The sequence below is a fragment of the Notothenia coriiceps genome, unplaced genomic scaffold, assembly GCF_000735185.1.
Source record: "Notothenia coriiceps isolate Sejong01 unplaced genomic scaffold, NC01 NC01_scaffold00021980, whole genome shotgun sequence".
Classification (NCBI taxonomy): Eukaryota; Metazoa; Chordata; class Actinopteri; order Perciformes; family Nototheniidae; genus Notothenia; species Notothenia coriiceps.
In genome coordinates, this window is record NW_011354681.1 from 28961 (window position 1) to 50290 (window position 21330).

The window sequence follows — 21330 nt, forward strand, 5'->3', positions numbered from 1 at the left end:
TCAAGTCCCACTGATTCTCCTTTCCAGCCATGTTGAATCCTCTTTTCCTTATCAGGCGAGCCCAGGCCTGCATCAGGCTCTCCTTGCTATGACAGAGGCTACAACAATAGGCCTGCGATACCGCTGCTTAGCGCTGCGTTTCGGAGGGGAAACCTGCCACGGGCGCAGATTAACTACAACACACACACACACAAAATAGATTGCAGCCTCCAAAACAAAACATTTTTCAGAATGCCTCCTCTTGATTAATGAAGCAATGACAAGAAGAAAAATATAATTTCTGAAACAGAAAAATCCGCCACCACTTGTTAAAGTTTAGGGGTAGCTAACAATAAACATATTCCAAGGGAGAGGGTGGGCAAAAAAAGGCGGGAGATAAATGGCTTGAGTGATGGGCTGAATAATTTCTGGAGCAGTTTTTGGTTGCACAGGCCCATATTCCTACCCTTGTACTAAATTACACAATAATCACACTCCATCGGTTGACAGCCTCTGCCTCTCTCTCTGTCCCAGGTGAAAATTAGGACAGTATCTTGACATTTTTGCTCTTCTGTAGACTACAAGCTAAAGCTCTCTGTTCGCAGCAGAAAACAGCACACAGTCTGCAGCACACGCACACTGAGGCGCTGGCACATGCCCTCCCACACATACAGTACGACCCAAAACACACACATTTAAGTTCATGTACACGCAGACACTTTGTGCACATGTGCAAACAACATACAGACATTTTAGGCTCTGATGCACATGTTAGCAAAATATGTGAGACTTAACACCAGTAGATTTGAAATAATGTACCTTAATTTTTTACCTACAATTCTAATTTACAGAATTAGACAAAAACGACAGTGATGTACTCATTCAACACTCCTTCATTATGGCAAACATACGTATTACTTAGGTGATTTTAATATAATAGTAATATTGCAATATTTGATTAAGGTTAAAATAGGCTGTTTACTTGTGTTATGCCCGTGCAACCTTCCAAACTGTTGTCTTTGTTCCAGGACCCTTGTTTGAAACATAGATAACAATATTAGATTTGTTTTATCATAAATATCCTCACAGCTTATTTAGCTCGTATAGCTACAATAGGTTTATTAAGATAGAGAACAAGATACAAAAAAGCCTTATAGATTTCAATCTGGAAGTGTTCTCCATTACAATTAGCATGTCATTTGCACTAAAAGGCCCTCAAAACACATACAGACCAGAATTGTATTGAATCCAGACTCATTACAGTGCACCTTGACTAAGCCCCAGTAATTAGCATTGGTAAGGCATTGTACAAGAGGCGGCAACACCCTCATCAACACACATTTACAACAGAGCTCTAAATCTGCTGCTCATTAATAGCTTGCCTCCCAATCAATTATTAACACCTACAATGGGAGCCAGGCTCACCGGGGCCAGGCCTCTCACTCCAGGCAGACCATGGGCCAGCTTCTGCTCCCGGTTCTGTCCAGCGTAGGTAATTACTGCCTTTAAAGACACCTGCTACTCAATAGCTTCGACCCAGACTGTTAATTTGGCCCCCCGATTGCAGACATTTATGTCTGAGTGTCACTATTAATTTGCGTTAATTTGGGAGAGTGTGAGGGAGTCGGGCGGAGGCGTTGTCGGAAGCCGGCTGAATGTGCTCGTCGCTCACCTGCGCCGGGGCTGCGGCTGTAATTGGAGTCTAATGGTCTGATTGATCAGTGAGAGAAGTGAGGGATGAGACGGCACTCTGGCAGCTCCATCAGTCAGACAGAGAGCAGAGCAGAGGAACAGAGGGGAGAACGTGGCTGACAACAGCAGCAACGCCAACTCTTAGTGTTTCATTTTTTCCCCATCTTCTTCCTCTTTCATATTTCTTGTATTGATCTCTGTTACTTGCTTTTGGCCCTTACTTTTCTGGCTTTCTTACCTTTGCCTAGCTTAATACAAAGTGCTTTAACCCGGTCCAGTAAGTTGGTTTTCAGTTCAGAGTTTGGTTTCTGACTTGCAATCTAGTATGGTTAGGGTTAGACTTCTGTTTCTCTGATTAAGGCTTGGCATCTACATTTGTATCATTATCATCTCAAAAACATTACATGTTACATTTGATCTGTATTCGGACCAAAAGATATTAAGTCTTATAGTTATATAGACATTGGTTTTGCACGATGTCTGATATCTGGATCTATTTCAACTCATTTTGGACATCAAGTCTGCTGTAGTGAAACATTTCCTTTATCTTTTTGGCCTGTCATATAGAAAAAAATCACTTTTCTAGCTTGGATTTATTTTTAAAGCCTTTATCTTCCAATACTGATGACCTGTTGTTATCTTTGTGCATCTCTAATAAAGAACGTATATAAAAACACCACAATAAAAAAAGCCTTATGATCCCTCCAACACAATTCAATGTGATTGTGTTAACAGGTCTGCAACAACAATAACTATAACTCCAGCGCCTCATGCCAGGCTGAGCCCTGGGGTCTGCAGACCTGCCACGGCCGACCCATCAGCTGTGAAATCTGCTTTCCTCTTTGATAAACGGTCAAGATGTGACCCTATCTATGTCCTGCAGATGCCCAGATTTCCTGTCATGCTTTTTCCCCCTCTGTGTTTTCTGCTTCCTCCCCTTCTCCCCCCACTCTCCCCTGCTCTCCTTTTTCATTCTTTCTTTTTCAAGCTTTACACCTCTCTTTCCAGGCCTGTCTGAACAACTGCATGCAACGCTCCACTCACTGTTCTTTTTCTCAGCATCATCCATCACTCCGGTCAGCTGCTGAGGCCTGTCTCCCCCCAGCAGCCAGCCCACATATCGGCTCCCACGCCACGGCACATACAGCTAGCTCCAGCTCCTGCTCCCATTTGCTGTCTCCAGGGACCGGTGACCCTCCCCTCCTCCCCCATCCTTCCCCACCTCTCCATCAGACTCCACAGGACGACTCCCCAGACACCATCCGGACCCGCTCCTAAACGTCTCTGCTTGAGCCAAAGTGCTACTCATGTCCAGTTGAATGCTTAAATTCACCGTATTTTCATTATTTACTATAAGCCACTTTAAGAAGACATTACTCCTCCGGGCACAATGCCAAGAGTTGCCAACCTGTGCACCGTACACGGCGGCTCGACCAAAATAGCTTGACCTCTAAAAAGTAATATCTTAAATGACGTGTCTGGATGAAGGGATAAAATATGTTTGATTTCAGAGAGGGCATATCAATATCTCAGCAGCGGGTCGTGTGTTCCAGGCATGAGAGAGGTGTCACTCCTGCCATATACTCGGGTAATTCATTCACCTCAATGGATTCAAAAAATCTAAGAGAGTGAAAGGACATTTAATAGTCTGTGGAGGTCACACTTCATAAGAATGACTGAGACCCGTGAAGCAATGAGCCTTTATTTCTACCTCAAACGCTTTCTGCTGCCTTTCTGACCCTCCTCTGGACGCCCCTGACACGCATCAAAACTAGCCCGGCTTTTTTTCCCCTTCTTCTTCTTTCTCTTCTCACACTTACATTTTTGTTATTTCAACCTCTCCAGGTGTGGCATCAGGGATCTTGTCTTGATATGTCAGTGTTTGAAGATTTCCACAACTCCCTCGCCTCCCACTGAAATAACTGAGATAAATGCGGCTCCACATTACAGATGTTGCCAACGGCTGCGTGTTTAACAAGGCAACAGCTCAATAACTGCAGGTTTCTATTTAAACAAAAATAAAACTATGCTTCTGTAAGTGATACGATTCCCCCGCGATGTACAACATACCAGAATTGGCTGATATTTTCTGGCTTAAGGAACAAAGTTAAAAACCCTAAAAGGAGGCTCACTAAAACAAAACATGCCAGTTGGGTTGACCTAGCCTTTAATGAGAGATAGTGAGAAGCTGCTAACAGCCACTACCCCATTTGAGAGATGAAACTTAAGAGAGGAGGAGTGCAAGCAGCAAAGCATTGAGAGGAGCCCCAGGAGAATAGACACACATGAGATCCTTAAAGGCAATGTGCCAAAGCTTCTTCCTCGGCTTTTAATTGCGAGGGGGGTTAGGCATATTCTGTAACCCCTCCACAGCCTATTACAGGTGATGACCAGCACCTGCTTGCTTCAAAAAAAAGAAGAGACAAAACCTAAGGAGGATGTGGAAAAGTGGCGATGAATTCCTGAGAGGGCAGTTAGTTAGGAGCCAAGAGCAACAATCAGTTTGTGCATCTAGTTCAGCATGCAGTGTGAATAATTTGTAAAGTTTGTATATACCAAAAGCACCAACAATTCAAAGAGATAAAATACATGACATCACTTGGCGAGAGTCATTTGAGGGACAGTTGAAGGTTGGTATTGGATGCCTTTTTCAGGGAAATCCATGCCGAGATTGCTGAAAAAATATATCTTGAGCGTTACTTTGCAAGGCAACTTGAGGTGTTGCTCTGTACAAAATAATTGTTCTGCCCAAGGATAACTGGCTTTACCCTGAGAGAAGCCGTATTTCATGGCTATAATACGGCCTGAGTTATTGAAAGCCACTGATGACTTCAAAACCAAGAGGGGAGCTTAGAAAACAGTCGTGACTGCTCTGAAAACGATTTAATAAAGTTTAAGGAATCTGGGAAAACGCGTGGAGGGCCTCTGATTCCCACAATCCTCATGGACTGTTCCTTATGTTTCCTAACAGGATGAATGGAAGCTTGGTTACAATTTTAATGGGAATTTCTTAATTAATCCGAATGCAGAATGAGGAATCAAACCCGTGGAGGGCTTGTCACTCCACCAGAGCAGCAGGTCAACACAAGCCTCTGCTGGGATCTTTTGGAACAAGAGATATAAAAGCTGCTGTGTGCAGGGTAACATCAAAAATAATGGATTGTGACTTCACTCAACTGAAGCCTGGACTGAGCTCAAAATCCACAAATTAAAGGTGTTTTGTCATAAAATATGCAGATTAAATGGTTAAAATGGATGTACTTCAAAGGCTTTTGTTGTGGGCCAGTTGGATCCCGCCACAGTCACCTCAGTATGTTTGCCTGTCATGGGAATTACCATTAATATGGTCTTCAGATAGTACTGTAGGACTTACGAGTAATCATGTTTCCATGATTGCTAAAGGCAAAGTTAGACTAAATGAAGTGATTTTAGTCGAAACTAAATCCTATAAAATATGGCATCATTTATAACATATTTTTTAAATTTGTGTAAATAGTGGCTTAATAGTGGTGGATAAATCAATCAATTTTTATGTCAGTAAAAAAAGTCCTCACATGTACCACACCGATAGACAGTTTGACCACTTACCTTGTGAAATGTGCTTCAGAGCAAAGTTCATTTATAATAAATGAGTAAGATCAAATAAATGTATAATACCTTGCAATTAACCTTTAAATAGAGCCCAATCAGTTTTGTATGTTACAGCTTGGACAGCCAAGGAAGAACTTGGTTTTCAGTGGTTTCATATCAGGTACAATTTATTTTTCACTTGGGTTACAATTGCCATATGGGCCATTTGGCGTTGGTATATAGTAAAGGTCTGTGTTGTCTCAGTGCCCTACTAGTTGTATTAATTGTATCCATTTGTTTCTAACCATCAAGTTTGTTGTGGTGAAAAACTAAATGTTTCTCAAATATTCAATTTGATTCAGTAGATGATTAAAACATACCAGTGTAGTGTTTTCAGGGTTCATCTCGATCTTCCCCTCGAACGGTCCCCACGTGGTCCCCACAGGGAGCTCCTGCCGGGTGTGGATCCGACGCTCGCCTTCTTTAAGGAACGCATCCAGCTCTCCTAGAAACAAAGCAGAAACCAAAGCAGTGAGCCTTAGTGCTCCAGCGCACAAGTTCCACATCAATCACAGTGACGTTCATTCGTTGTCCTTAAACTCAAGCCTACATATGCGATTATATGATTGCCTCAAAGCTCTGCGGTAAACAGTGAAGGTTACAGCCAAGGGTCTTTTCAAAATGGATAAGCAAATCAAGTGAGCATCCATCTGATGGTGTTCCTCAGACACATGGCGCGCTAACCTTACTTGAAAGGTGTCTTGTGTGGAGATAATCTCTGTGAGACAGTGCAGGCTCGCTGGCTTGCGAGAGCAGCTAGTGGCAGGCTTATTTCTGTTGCTCCAGGAAGACTGGGGCCTTGTTAGTGCTGTGCAGAGCTCCAGTTAATTAACAGTGAAACCGGATAGCACTGGAAGAACTACCGGTGCTCACCTCCCAGTCACCCCGCACTATCTTATCTCTTAGATTCAGTGTACTTTTTTGGGATGGTGATTAATCAAATAGTTATGATAAACCCCTTGGCAGGCCGTGACATAGTTTTCCAGAGAGGATGTTTCCCTGCGTCTTGGTGTGTGCAAGTGTCTACGACTGTGTGTCGAAAGGTTCTCAACTGTAGATTTCCGTCTGGTTGCCTTGACAACTCTGAGAAGTCTTGTTAGAGGAAGTGTGATAGTTCAGACTTCTGTAGCTACAAGTTATATCTGATTTGATAAACTTTCTGGACACAAGAAGTTCCACAAACTGAAACAAAGGACGTTTGAATCAGGTCTGAGCATCGACTGTGTTTAAGAAGCGGACAAAGTCACCATGATGGCACCCATTGGTTTAAGGAGTCCAATTATAAGGCCTAAACTAAAGTCTATTGTTAGAGCCATCACTAAAAACATTTTTGATCCAGAAGTGAGAAGTGAGAGTACAACCAAACTAAAACAAATGTAACAAGACATTTATAGAAGACCAAAATGTACACACTTTAGGTTTTCTTGGATGAAAAGGGTTTAAAAATGTAAAACTACTTATTGAGAACATAAACATATTTACTAAGGTCAGATATTAGGGCCAGCTTCGGAAAATCATCATTATTCTGGGGTCCTTCAACATAAAGATTGACCTTTTACAAGGAAGCCAACCTGCCAGAAATTGATTATCTAGCCAGGCAAATAAATCTAATGTATTAGTAATCAAACAAACTCTACATGAGTTGTAAACATTGTGTCTTTTAACCTATTTGTCCACACATGTGGCTAATAGGTATTCAGGGCATTCAGTTCATGCTGGATGGGCTTAAGCAATCACTGAACTTTCTGATGCGTATGTGGTATAATGACCTATTCAGCCCTGTTCTACTTGGTAAATATCAGCCGTGTATCTGCGGCACGCTATTGTGTCCCTCTGTTGTGCTAATATGGAAATGTACGCTTATGTGCTCCTTTGCATGCATAGACATGATCAAAACATCAGGTATGTATTATTACCCTCTACAAATGATGTCTCTTTCATAATATACTCATTGGTGGTGGTCACTACACAAAAAGCTAAATGTCAGCCATAATAAAAATTCCCTTGTTTGACCACATCTTACGTAAAAAAACTGCATCACCACCACATGGTCTAAGCACAAGTAATTTTTAAGAGGAAATGCAGGCACAGTTTTGGAATAGACCCAACAATAAGATAATCTGGACAGCGTTATCTCGTTCTTTCTTTCACTCTGTCTCCCCTCCCGTGTTCCATGCAGTCTTCCCGGTGCTGCAGTGGAAGGTGGCTAAGCTCATTACAGAGAAATAATTAAACATTGGTGCACAGCTGGTCGTCATCACGGAGAGCAACAGCCACCGCTTGATGCATTCTGTTTGTCCTCAGATAAGACCCACGGCCTTTAACCGCTTGGATGCAAGTTCCTGTTGAGCCCCGCTTGACAAACAGCACAAGCCATCCTCAGCCAACGATTCTGATTCCTTTCCTTTACCCTTTCTTTCTTTTCTTGGGGGTGGGATGCTTGGACAAAACGGGGGTAATGTAGGTGCAGAAAAGGGGGGGAAAACCAGGGTTCGATTCAATTTGTGCAGTTTGTCGTCAGCCATGTTTAGATGCCAGTTGTGTGCATCTCTCACCAAATGTTGCCTGAGGACCTTGGCTCACAGATGGCTTGTCACATCTGTTGCAGATACTGGTGGAGGATCTCCACAAAAACACGCGTGGATGAATAATGAGATTCCTTCATGTACTGTCTGCTTGTTCCCTATGAGCATTTGAAAGTTTAGTAATATTGAAGACATTTACCGACAGATGTGCTCTGTTATCAACTGGGCTAGTAACATTTTTTTGAATTATGGTGGAAAAAACTGTTGATGATTTAATGTCCTACAAGCCCAACAATCCCAACTCTTTTACAAATACAGAAATCACCTTTCCAACAAGAATGGACTAATAGAAGAACCCAAAGCCGGTGTCCTTATTCAACGCTCCTCATCATCTGATTCTCAAATGCCACACACTTGGCAAAACAGAGCTTGTGATGTGGCTCAAGAGCTGTACCCCCTCCTCCAACCAGACCCTCTCTGCTACCTTCACCCTCTGCACCCCAGACCCCCTCCTCAACCCTACCACCGACGCCCCACCCTTCCCTCGATAAGATCATCATCTGTCACTAGACTCTAGGGTCTGTTCCTGCACTCCATAGATACTTGGCAACCCTATGAATGTCCCTTTGTGTGGAGAGATCCTCCTCAGATAGCACCCAAGATGCGCCACGCTGGCATCTGTTTGTTTTGAGTTTTTTTGTGCTTTTTTAATGTGTGTCCTGTCTTTCTTTTCTGTTATGGTTTATAGGAATAGGGAACCTCATCTCTCCCTATAATGGCACAAGACTGAATACTAATGAGTTACTTAGTGGCAGGATGCCAGCCTGGTATGATTTAAAAGATAACTGGAATGTTGACTGACAGAGACCTTAAAACAGTTGAACAATCTCTTTATACTTCTAAATGGTATTGTTAGATATTTAAGTGTCAAATAACAATAATTTCCATATCAATTAATCTGCCTATTATGTTACGGATTCATCAATTGTTTGGTCAACCTTCATTTAGACAAACAGGTTTGATATAAGTCTACAACTGAAATGCTCTTAAAATTGCCTTTTTATTTTAAATGCAATGACAAATTCACATATGATATCAGTGCGAATGACTATTAACCACATGAACTGTAAGCCTGATTTCCTGATATCTCTACTGGCCCAGAGTAAGGTAGTGGTCACAGATGACAAATGACATCATCAACTTGCTACCGTAGATTAACATTTGTTAAATAAATAGATCAGTTTGGGCTACTTTCAACATGAATTTGACTTCTCTAACTACTTCACCGAACAAAGTCAAAGGAAAATACATTTCCTGTGAATATTTGGTTTACTCCACCTTATATCTTAAGTAAGGAGAATTATGGGTAACAAAGAATGACACCAGTAGAAACAATTGCGAAAATAGGTTTGAGCTTCAAACGGCAGATGATCCCTATTGATATCAAGCAGTACCTTTGATTCAGAGCATATAAATGTCTGCTGTTCAAAGTTCAATAACCTGTGCGTGGCAATTCACAGATGTCCTACTGAATCCCAGTCATCTCCGCTGACAAGCTGCGTTATAGAGCCCGCAAATGGGCTATAAATTAATATACCATGAGAGAGGCATATGGGGTGAAATGGAATGTACTGTATCGGTTCAACAAAAGGTGCCACATCTTTAAAGCAGATATGTGATATGAAATTTTACAGCTGAAAGAGAAATGTCACAGAGCTCTGATAAGAGAGCGATGAACTTTCTTCCCCCCCTACCCAAACCGCTATTATCAGGTCCTAGTGAGCAAAATGCATCATTTATAACCCACAACCCTATTATCTCTGAGCAACGCACTTTTTTTAAAACAGTGGAGGACCCTCACCACCATCATCTCCTCCTCACCCTCCTCCATCTTCCCCAGACCCACTCTAACCCGCCTATATGTGGCTGCTTCTGGCCCTGAACAGCTGGGAGAAAGTTAACAACCGTAGGAGTTTGGTCACGTGAGGAGGGGGGGTGATTTGGTAGTGGGGTTCACCCCTTCAGGTCAGGCTTGTTGTCAGGCTGTGGCGGGCTTGGGGGGAAAGAGTTAAACAAACCAAAGGGATTAGGGCCTTTTAGCTGTGACACTCCACTCAGGCTGAGCAGGGGGCTGGGGGGGCCGTTGTGGAGGGATTGGAAGGGGCGGAGGACTCAAATCCCCCTCTTGTAGAACGACCCAACACAGTATTGTTTTTAAAGACACAGCTAGCAATACAGGTGTTTCAAGCCCACCGCCAGACAAAGATATCCATATTGGACCTGAAAAAAACAACAGAATGTATTCAATGTTTATGCTTTTTAAATGTGTGGTGTCTACATTATATCTGCAAGTGGATAAAAAAGGCAAAAGTAAGACAATTTGTATTTCTGCTGGAGAGTTGGAAAGTAAAAGCTAAAACCTACAAACAATTAATTTCAAAGCTACAGCTAGCAGCTGGTTAGCTGAGCTTCGCTTAGCATAAGGACTTGACACAAGGGGAAACCATTAGCTTAATGTATTACAACGTGGTGAATCTGCCAACAATCACCTCACTAGTAATTAACTGATCTAATTTGTTTTATTCGTACAAAAACAGGAGTTTAAAAAAGGCAAACTGCCTTTTTACAAGGGGTCATGTGGCCAAACATGCTTTTGCTTGGCTCTGAGCAGTAACTAGCTAAACAACAAATACATAGAAAGAGTTCAGTATACACTTTGTACTGTAAATGTTGTTGTTTGTCCGGTTCGAAAGAAAATGGCCATGCCATTGTTAGCTTGCATTCACAGTTCTTTGCTATGACATCAGTAGACATAAAAATGTCATCTACTCTGAACATCCTGCTATCTGGATTTGAATCGGAATGTCGGTTCTACTCTCATTCTGTTTCTATGTTTAACACACAACCCCTCCAAAAAATGGTTTTAACACTTCACTTTTTGTACAAGCAAAAGACACAAACATGTAACATGTTCATAAGTGATCCTGTTTCCCCCTTGTTTCCACACTTTGTGGTGGGCTAACCTAACTAGCTGCTGGCTGTAGCTATATATTTAACGGGAAGATAAGAGGGTGGTATCCACCTTCTCATCTAACTCCCTGCCAGAGAGCAAACACTATTCCTAATGAAAAGGCAAACGTGTGTGCAGGTCTGCGACAGGACTGTGACAAGTCAGAAGCGCTACATGCCCATCCGCCCGACCTCCACGCACTGGCTTTCCGCCTCACTACATAGTCGACATCTTCCTGCATTGGCATTGAACGTCGGCAGTGGATGTAAATCACGAGGTGTGGAAATAATTCTTAGGTATACTGGACTCTTTGTTTATGGGGAACAACAGATAACCCGGAATCTGGCCATGGCCATGACCATCATTGAATTTGAACTGCAGTAATTCAAGTAATAAAGAACTGAGAAAGTTAAGCTGCACACACACTAACTCCCAGACAACAACTTGGTCCTGCAGTACATTACCAACCCTGCTGTTTGGTGTCATTGAACAATTGAAATATACCAGCTGTGAAGCACTTTTTTATCAAAAGCCTGGCCAAGTTAGCAGCAGACTTGCTGACAACAATCTCTGACACATCCATCTTTGGAGAAGCACTGCAATTTCTATTGATAGCATGTAAAGGGAGACAGCGAAACCTAAAGAATGACTGTCCTCACGCCGAGATATCGCTGTATCACCGACAACATCTAGAGGACACACACCACTCTGCTGGAATCTGATTATTTTAAATGCTTTTCTCAAAATTTCCTAACCATCAAAAGGACATTTCTCCACCTGAGTGTGACAGAATGAATGAGTAATTGATGGCACTGGGAATGCATGTTTTTGAGACTGATGGATTGCAAAGTCTAAGACTTCAGCTTCAATGGGAAGTTGCTGTCATAAATAAAAACATCATGACATGAACTTGTTTTATTGGAAGGGAACACATGGATACATCTGTATATGACTTTGCTGTGTAGTATCTAAACCAATAACTTTTTAACAAGGAACACAAGTAAACATTGCCGCCTCCAAGTCTTGATATTCTGCAGCTAATTCAGGAAGAGACTATTTTTAAAAATGCTCCTGAATCTCCTCCCAAGTCAATTACCAGCCTGCAACTTCCCCTGGGTAACGGGGGAATTCTTTTTTTTCCTGGGTGACCTAGTTGTCTTTTGTGAGTAGGTTTTAGCCGGAGCAGTTTGACAGTCAACAGATAAGATGGATTAAGCTTTTTTTCATCCAGTTTTGATGTGAACAGCGTAAAAGCGGGTTAAATCATTGAGTTTCAGGAGTATTTTTAAATGCCTGGAGATAGTGCGATAAAGGAGCTAAACCTAAGACTTGGGCAGGGGAAGGTCAAGGTCGCGGCTTTGGAGAGCAGCTACCCGGCCACGCGGGCCAGATCTCGTCTCTCTCGGAGCCCACCTCTCATCACTTCCAGAAAAGAGACACGGAAGGAGTGAAACTAAATCCAGCGAGAGTCTGACGTGCGGCATCAAAGAGCAGCGCACCCTTTACCTTGTGTGGGTGCCTCTGTGTGTGTAGGCAAATGTGTGTGTGGAGGGGGGGTGTTTAGTTGCATTTGCGTGCATGCATGAGTGGGATGAGAGTGTGTGTGCACTGTAAAATATCATGAACAACTAGCTCCATAATTATGTTTTGATTATTTGCGAGTGCTAAAATAAAACAGCAATTAATCTGTTGATGTAAGACAGAAAATAGACGTATATATTAAACAGAGCGATGAGACATTGAAACAAAATCACATTTGGAGAATATAATTTGTACACCCCCACCCCTTCTCCCACCTCTACCTCCCCCCCAAACCTGATCTGAGGCGTGCCTCACATGCGCATAGGAGCTGACAGCCGTACAGTCACGTGACACCGCTCGGCCAATCCTGAATTCATTTGAATTTTTTTAAGCTGTGTGGTGATGAAGCCACTAGATCTTAGAAAAAAGGTGAAGGGGCGGCTGAAATACCCAACAAATCGAAAACGATACACCGGGTCAAACATGTTTGTTTATCGCGTGTCACATCGGGGTCGACACCAAGAGGGTTTTTTGGGTTGGAAACATTTCTGAGGGGACATATTTAGACACATTTTGTGGACGTCTATTCCCCCACTGCTCCTCATGTCGGTGACAGGGGAGAGTAATCCTATACACAGGCTGCTATTGTGAAATGAGAAACTAGCCTCCTTCACTGCCAGAGACCAGATGCACCTCTCCCTCTCTCTCTCTGTCCTAATCTGTAAACGACTTAAAGGAGCCTTATCTCCGGGCTCTTCTGCTTCATTTCATGCTTGATTTACTTTAATTTGTCTGATAGGGCACAAGGATTTGGAAATGGCCCATCTTTCGGTGGAAAATGTTCTGATTTTTCTCCGGCATTGTTATGTGGAGGTTTTTGACTTTTCTCTCCCCCTCTCTCTCTCATTCCTCCTCCTCCTCCATCTCCATCTCTCACCCACTCTCTCCTTCTCCCTCTTTCATTCTTTCTTTAGATGGGAAGAGGGGGGGAGTCTTGCTCCAGTGCAACAGTCTGTTTGAGTGCATTTAGATTCGAGCTAACACAGCAGAAACAAGTTTTCCATGAGGTGTGATTTTGTGATGGAGTCGTGTTTGCCTTTCAGATCCACGTTGGGCGCAGAGCAGCCGAGTGCTTCAAACCACAAAGATCTTATGTTTAAGTTAAGAGAGCACTGGCCCTCCAGTTTAGCAAGTGGGTGAGCGGCTGCTGCTGATAAAGTTGCTCCACAAAGAGGGACAGGCGACATGTCTACAGATGCCTCCAGTTCCCTTTCTGCTGGCGGAACTCAAGCACTTGCATGGCTGTCTGGCTGCTTCCGTCACCAGGACATTTTCAACCTCGCTTCCATTTAGTGACTGAATGACAGTAAAGGCAGTGAGCTATGATTAGAGAGGCCCATTTTACAAGATCCGGAATAATCTCTTGAGCAAGGCACCGAAAGTAAAATAGGCAAGGAGAATGGGCAGAGTGTACAGAGATGTTCCACTGGTGGCCACTGAGAGGCAAGGGAAAACATCTAAATGCATCCAACATGAGTCACTGTGACTCATCTGTGGTTTACAAAGAGTATTTAACATTCAAATCAGTGAGGAAAAAACGGATCATGAAAAAAGAGACCTCCCACATTCGTTAGATGTCTGTATAAAACAATTAAAGGAATTCCAAATTTCAATTTCCCTGACACGACACGTCACTAACCACACCTCCGAACACAATGCGCACAAACACACGGTTAACCGCACACACACACAAACACAGAGGAAGAAACAGGGAGACCATTGAAATTCATCTCACAGCCTGAATTTACTTAACTGCGGGTCTGTGCGCGGTGATAAACGGAGTGATGATCCGGCAACACGTCTTTATCCATGCTTTGCTTTAATTAACGGCGGCTTGTTTGTTGAAAAGATGATTAATATGCCAATGAAAATTGCATAATTGAATACCACAACACTCGCACAATCAGGGAGGAACATGCCATTTTTTATTAACTTTTTATCATCGGTATTATTATTATTTGTTATTTTAATTCACTTGACAAGCGGGGCCCACCCCCCACCACCCCTAAACAGAAAAAAATCAGGGGTGGGGGGAATTGGCGTGACCAGCGGGGCCAAGCCGGGCCCAGCTGTTCGTCACCAATGAGAGGCCTCCACAGCTGTCCACAGCGGGCACTGTTCCGATATCAATATCTATCAGTGTGAAGGCTGTACATGAGTGTGTCGGGGGGGGGGGGGGAGGAGAAAGTGCATTCCTATAGCCAAATGATAATGTGAAATGACCAAAGTCATGAATCCACCTATCTCAAGCACTTGCATCCCTTTTTTTTGCAAAAAAGCCTCGTAAATTCATGCATGAAAAAGAACTACAAACCTAAGACGCTCAAATATGCTCCGTTGTTTTATAAAAAATAAGGCCAAAAGAAAATGTTCCACATGCGAGGAAGTTTCAGTTGAGCAACCCAGAGTTTACCCAGCATTATTTCCCCCTAGCACTGCCTGCACGAGCGTCTCCATGTTAATACTAAGCACACACATCAAATATTCAACCAATTACAATGATACCTCTTAGAGAACCGTGTGCAGCTACAGCGCCCGGGAGGGTAAGCATTGCAGAACAAACATATTCAGAGAGCTAAAGAAAGACGCGATGGGTGTCGAGTCCCTAGGGGCAGAAACGGCGCACTTTAAGTCATATTTAGCAACAGCTCTTATGGATTCTTTTGTGAAATAGTTATCACAGTGAAAAAGATGGCATTGTTAAAGTGGACACAAATTCAGCTGAAATGTGGACAAAATGGTTGGAAGTGAATTATCTTATTAAGAGCATTCTCTGCGTGCCACATCCTACGTATCCGCACAAAACTAGAACCGAATGTAGTGACATCTTCTTCAGATGATAAGAACAGTGATTGCATTTTGCCCTATTTTAGATTATATAACTAACAACCGTGAATTTCCTTCATAAAGCCTCTTAGTATAGCGGATCAGTGACTACATTTGCATCAAGACGATGCAGCATCGGAGTACAGTGATTTGTCTAATCTCTTGTTGCATATTTCATCATCATAATTGTGAAGAAAGATGTGTGTGTGGAGGAGGGGGATGGTGTTTTCTTGACACACAGGTGATGCATATTGTATTCATCAGCAATCTCTTGAGATATAAATGTATTTGGAAAATGGGCGCACAGTGTTTACACTTAGCGCTTTGATTGCAATTAAATGTTTACATCACTCGGTACCCAGAACTCACAGAGAAGCTGATGATGGACTTTCATCATCGCTATCAGCAATCTCAGTGTCATTCATGTTTTGTGAGACTTGTCTGAAGACTTTGAATAAACCCCTGGAGGAGCGAGATAAAACCGTCCTTTTCTGAGAGAGAACTGCACATGATGCACGTCCAAATTTCTTGATTACAAGACGAAGAAGAGAAAAAAAAAAAACCTTGAATGAAAGCCTGCGCTGAAAGTTTTCAGTCCGCTGATATAACAGTCAAGTGTGTCTAAAGTCTACTTAAAACGCTTAGGTATCAGTGGAGACAGCTGCGACACCCTCGTCTTATGATTCTGTGGAGACAGTACACTATCAAACCTTTCATACCGCTCCCAAGCTACATTTCCGGTGACAAAAGCTTTGCGAAAGCCTCCTGAAGGATTCATCTATATCCTAATATTTCCAATCCAATTTAACTGGAGCAGCCGGAGTGGTCTGAGCACTAGTTTACCAATCTTTGCTTTCCAAGACTCCGCGTGCTGAAGGCTTGAGGGGTTCAATCAATGGCGCTTTGATCTCGGCTGGAACCATAATTATTTAACATTGTTACAAGGATTTCTCTAATCCATCCTACCATTAAATCCCTTTTACACCCTCATCTTCTGCAGCCTAATCTGCATCTGGGTGCTCCGTTTGTCTCCCCCCTCTCATTTCGGCGCGCCCCTCCTTCCTTGACGACACCCTGACTTTATAATGGACTTGGGTGCTGAGTTAGAAAATGCCTTGTTTACTGAGAGCAACCTGACTGAACTATTCAAATGGGATGTTGCTTCGGCAGAATTGAAACGTTTTTTTGCTGTATTTGTACTGGAGTTTGGGTCAGTTTGCTTTCATTTCCTTTGAGGCTGAATGTTTAAAAGCTTCGGCACGTAAAAAGTAAAAATATGCACAGTCGAATACAATTAAACAGAATCCCCATAGCTGTCCACATTCCTTTCCCAAGTTTCTTTAGATGAGCTGAGGGAATTTCAAAGTTCAGGTGCCCATGGTTTAATCCCATCTGTTTATTTTGCTGATCACTTTGACTCCCAACAAAAAAGGGTCTACTGTCCTTTTGCAAATATTGCGTGTCTGTGTTTCACCGTGATATAAATAGCAGCACAGGCGACCGCAAACATTTGTCGAGGCACCTGCCACAGTATCGCGGCCATCTGCTACTCCAATTCTCCTAGCATGACATATGTGCATTAAACCTGAAATGGTTATTGTTTTTGTTTTTTTTGAGACTGGAAGAATCGGCCACAGACCCTTCTGGGTTGGCTGGAGTCAAAAATGAGACTCAAGAGTTTTTACATCTGAGTGAAGCTGCGTGTGCATGTTTGATGTCTTGGAAAGGGAAAAGAAGGCAGCGTGTGAATTTTTTTTTGGTTTGGGCCTTTCTTTGCTCCGTCTGTGTCTGACCATCAGGTAGACTCTCTGATGGCCCCTACTTCGAATGACCCCTGCTTCACCCTGGCCGACGCCCAGTTGGCACCAAGGGGCCGAACAGGGCCGGCCAGGAGAAGGGATTTTGTGGACGAGTTGATCACATGACTTCTGTCACACTCGTCTCCTCCTGCTGTATCTCCTCCTGCCATATTTTACGTGCAATATCTTAGATCCTCATGTCACTGCTGCTGACAGCTACAGTAGCATAAGTCACTCTACACAGCAAGGTGAGGAAACATGTACTTATACTTTTATTACTATAGGTATTATTGCTGCAATGCAGTAGTGTAAGTGATTTTTATGTGACTTTAAAGATTTAAATATAGATCCTTTCAAAATATTAAGAATGATTGTATGTGTTTTTCTATATTGTCTATCATCTTTGTTAAACGCACACCTCAGCAACGTATTATAGAACATTTCCCACAATGCAACTGAGACTTATTAGCATGAACGTGTATATTCATGTGCTAAATTGCAATAAAGTAAAGCCTAGTGTATTACAATCAGTGTAGTGTTCCCCAGTTGTATGAAGTTATCAATATATCATGGCTACTGATTGGAATATATACCGTTTCCATAGTTACAGTAAAGGCAGTAGACCTGTAATCCTGCTTTTGATATTAATTAGTTTATGGAATTTTAGAAAATATGACTAAAATGACTAAATAGCACACTGAAACAAACGGTATCTCACAGGCAGAAAAGGCAGCGATCGTAATTACAGCGCTCTTAACGAACCCTGGATTTCATGACTTTCATAAGGGGGTGTAGTTTACATGAGCACGCATTTAGATAAGGCTGAGAACAAGTTCATTAGCAGAGTTAGCTAGCTAACACACACCACTCCCAATTAGCCTGGAGGAGCGTGCGTGGGAGAGAATGAGAGAGACAGAGTCAGATTACTATCACCGGCAGTCCATGAAAATGAATAGAATAGCATGACACGCTATCTCCCAAATCAGCGGCTGATTGCGAAACATCCGTGACGAGAAATGATCACGAGACAGAGAGATCAGTGCGCAGATTTGCTTAAGGACATACTTGTGGAGAGACGAGGAGAGAGAAAGGGAACTCGTTGGGTGTTCCACATCAGAGAACCAGCACTCGGCAGTCAAGAGAGCAGAAGAGGCAGCTATCAGATTAATAGTGAGTCATTCTGTACGCTTCTCTGCCGTTACAGACAGAAAGACAATCAGAGAACAGGGGGCAATCGCGGACAGCGCTCGACACGAGTTACTAAAGTGGAGATGAAATGCAGGGGACAAAAAAAAAGTTCAATTAAAGGATGTAGATTGTAAAGGCTTTTGTTGTTACTCAGCAAAAGGGAAACGGTATGGAGGTGCTTCAATAGAATCACCAAAGCAGGTGGGCATGTTCCGAGTTAGCCCACCTCATTAAAAGGCTTCACTCTCTCTTTATGTAACGGCCATTACACATCCTATTCAGATGCACACACGGCGTGATTAAAAATTATCTGTTGGCGATCATAATCACACCTGGCTTAAATTTAAGCCAAAGAATAACAAAGAACTTTTATGAATGCCGAACTATCGGAACATTTACAAAGAGATTAAAGGGTAGACAGTCCTCAAACTAAATAAATTTGCTTTTAATCGCTTTGAACAGGAAGTCATGTCATTTCAAATGTCCCTATCTGATTGTCTGATTCCCCTCTTTATTCAAATTATAACATGCCCATCTGACTTTTCCAGCACAATGGGAAAAATTAAAAAGGGAAATGACCTTTCATGGCAGCCATGATGTGAGAGTGAATGGCATTATTATGCACCGAGATTAATTTCTGCCCACTCAATGCTGCCCATTGAGAAAAACAGGAGGGGGCACAATGTAAGTCATAGAGATGTTGAGCAAGTTGGTGCGAACATGATGAAGTACTTCGATTTTATAGTAAGGTAAAAGTAGCGATTCTGCATTGTGAAAATACGCCTTCAAAACCTTAAGTAAAAATACACAAGTAGTGGCATTGAAATATACGGTACTTAAATTACCAAAAGTTAAAGTTAAGTGTAATGGTCCATTTAGAAAAACATATATATTAAATGACTTGATTATTAATGCAGTAATGTGAAAATCACAGCTTTTTCAGTTTGAGCTAATATACAGTAAATAAGGTTGTACACTGCTGCTGGATATTCAAATCAATACTTACATCTCAATGTTTATTCATTAGTTGATTTGTATTTGCCATTAGCTAATAATACAAATCTGTTAAGTAACTTAAGATTTCAGATAAATGTAATGGAGTAAAAAGTACATGCAAATAAAGAAAAAACTTGACGAAACGTGCCCTGCGTTTACTAAAAGCTAGTTATAGCTTAGCCAATAAAACCTTATATTTACTAGGTTTCCAGTGACACTATGCATCACTTTTAATAAATGCTGCTCATGTTTTGTTGGTAAAGATGTTTCTTCATTTGCACGTTTTGGCATATTTTTTTTTTAAAATACTGTGCGTTTCTCCCAATGTAAGAATTTGGGGCCGTTGTAACGCGTGTACACCTGTTGGCCCCCGTGGTAAAGTAGCCTACAATGGAAATACTCTAATGATATTATGTAAAATGCTTAAGTAAATGCACTTCATTACATGCCACTACTGCATGTTAATCAAGAACAAAATGTGTTTTATAATAAACTTGGCTAAATTGTATAAACATATATTAGCATCTTTCTGTTAAAGCTGTGTGCTAAATGCCATTTTACTCTTCTTTAAACATCAGAGATTAGAACACAGTGCTGAAGTCTTCAGACTGGATGTCACTTGATAACTCGGAAGGCTGCAGTTTGTTAGAACATTAAATGGACATCCTCAGTGTGAGCAACAGAGCCACCTCCTCTCTCCGCTGCCTGTCCAGCAGTTTGTTTCTGAGCCTCTAATTCTCATTCTGATGGCTAAGTAGTAGGAGGAGGATAATTACAGTCAGTCATACATCTAGTCATGCTACATCCATCCCTCCTTTTCAAAGCAGTATTTTTAAGCTCAGCGTTTTCTCGCCCCAAAAGGGCCTTTTTCCCCGCATGTGATGCCTTCTTTTTGTCATGGCCCCCATAGTTCTGAGCTGACCCCCTCAGCCCTGTCTCCTGACTGATCACAGTGATGGTTTATTACTGTCGTCCCGGCGTTCTTATCTTTAGCCAGCAATGCTCATTTCCTTCCCCAGATTTAAATGCAAATGTGAAATTTAATGATAAATGCATTATCTGATAGGTGCGATAACACTGATTCACTGTCAGTATAAAATACACACCCCGGGGGGCTTCGAGCTTGCAAGCACAACTTGCCCAAATCCACTTTTTTTTCTCCCTCTCTATCTCTCTTCTTTTCTCTCTTTTTCTCCATTTTTTTTTACATGTACCTGCAATAGATTCTTGAGGTCATTTTATGCATTAAAAAGGAATCATATTGTGTGTGTTCAGCAGTGTGGGTGGAGGCTGTAGCTGAGCAGTAATTGCTGTGCAACTATCTTGTTCCATATATTATCCATCACTTTGATGAAGTTTCTTTTAGTAAAAGGGCAAAACAAGACAGAAATGCATTGTAAAGTGTTCAAAAAGCATCTTCATCACATTATAAGTAAAGAAAGAATTGATAAAGCTGTTTTTTTGAGTAAGCAATAGTTGGTAATTGAATGTACTATTAACTGAGTGGGCTTTCAGTCATAATAGCATGCAGACTCCTGACTCATATGTCATTTTAGTTGCTTTGTAAGGCATAATGGTTTCTTACTTTGAACAAGAAGTTCAAGCTTTGAAAATATCAGGATGCTACTTTTCCGTTTAATGCCAGACCAAATCCCAAATAAACATAGTTAAAATGCATGCAATTTAGTTATAACTTTGTGAGAGGCCCTTCGAGGCTATGTAGTAAATTGATATTCATTTTTCTTACTTGGACCATCCCATTCCTCCGGCCCCCCATGCCTGGTCTTCTCGCCCTGCACATCCATCTCCGACTCTCCTGCTTCTCGGTTGCCATCTTCCTCTCCTGCAAGGCAGAAAAACACAAGTTAAGGTGAGAATGACTCCATCAAAGTTACATTATCAGACGAATAATTTAATTAAGAATTGCATTATGGGCTTTCCGAAGGGTAGATTTTGACAAAATACAATTCCAAAAAGCGACACACTCAATTGCCATATACAAACCAACATAAGGAAACCTTCTGAGCACCTTTTTAGACTATTTAACCCTCTTTAGTGCTTGTCTGAAATAAATGAACCCGTTGTCAGTTTTGTAACATCTGAC

The 21330-nt window shown here is 42.0% G+C and overlaps 1 protein-coding gene across 1 annotated transcript in view; it reads right to left on the reverse strand.

Annotated features, from left to right (window-relative positions):
- LOC104953554 (zinc finger protein ZFPM2-like) overlaps positions 1-21330 on the reverse strand; it is a gene marked incomplete at its 3' end in the record, with an annotated part of 77878 nt that overhangs the window by 11464 nt on the left and 45084 nt on the right. Inside the window, exons 3-4 of the mRNA XM_010780500.1 lie at positions 20974-21069; positions 5622-5746 (exon numbers count right to left, since the gene is read on the reverse strand). Of these exons, the coding sequence (XP_010778802.1) occupies positions 5622-5746; positions 20974-21069 (221 nt within the window). The remainder of the gene's footprint in view (positions 1-5621; positions 5747-20973; positions 21070-21330) is intronic.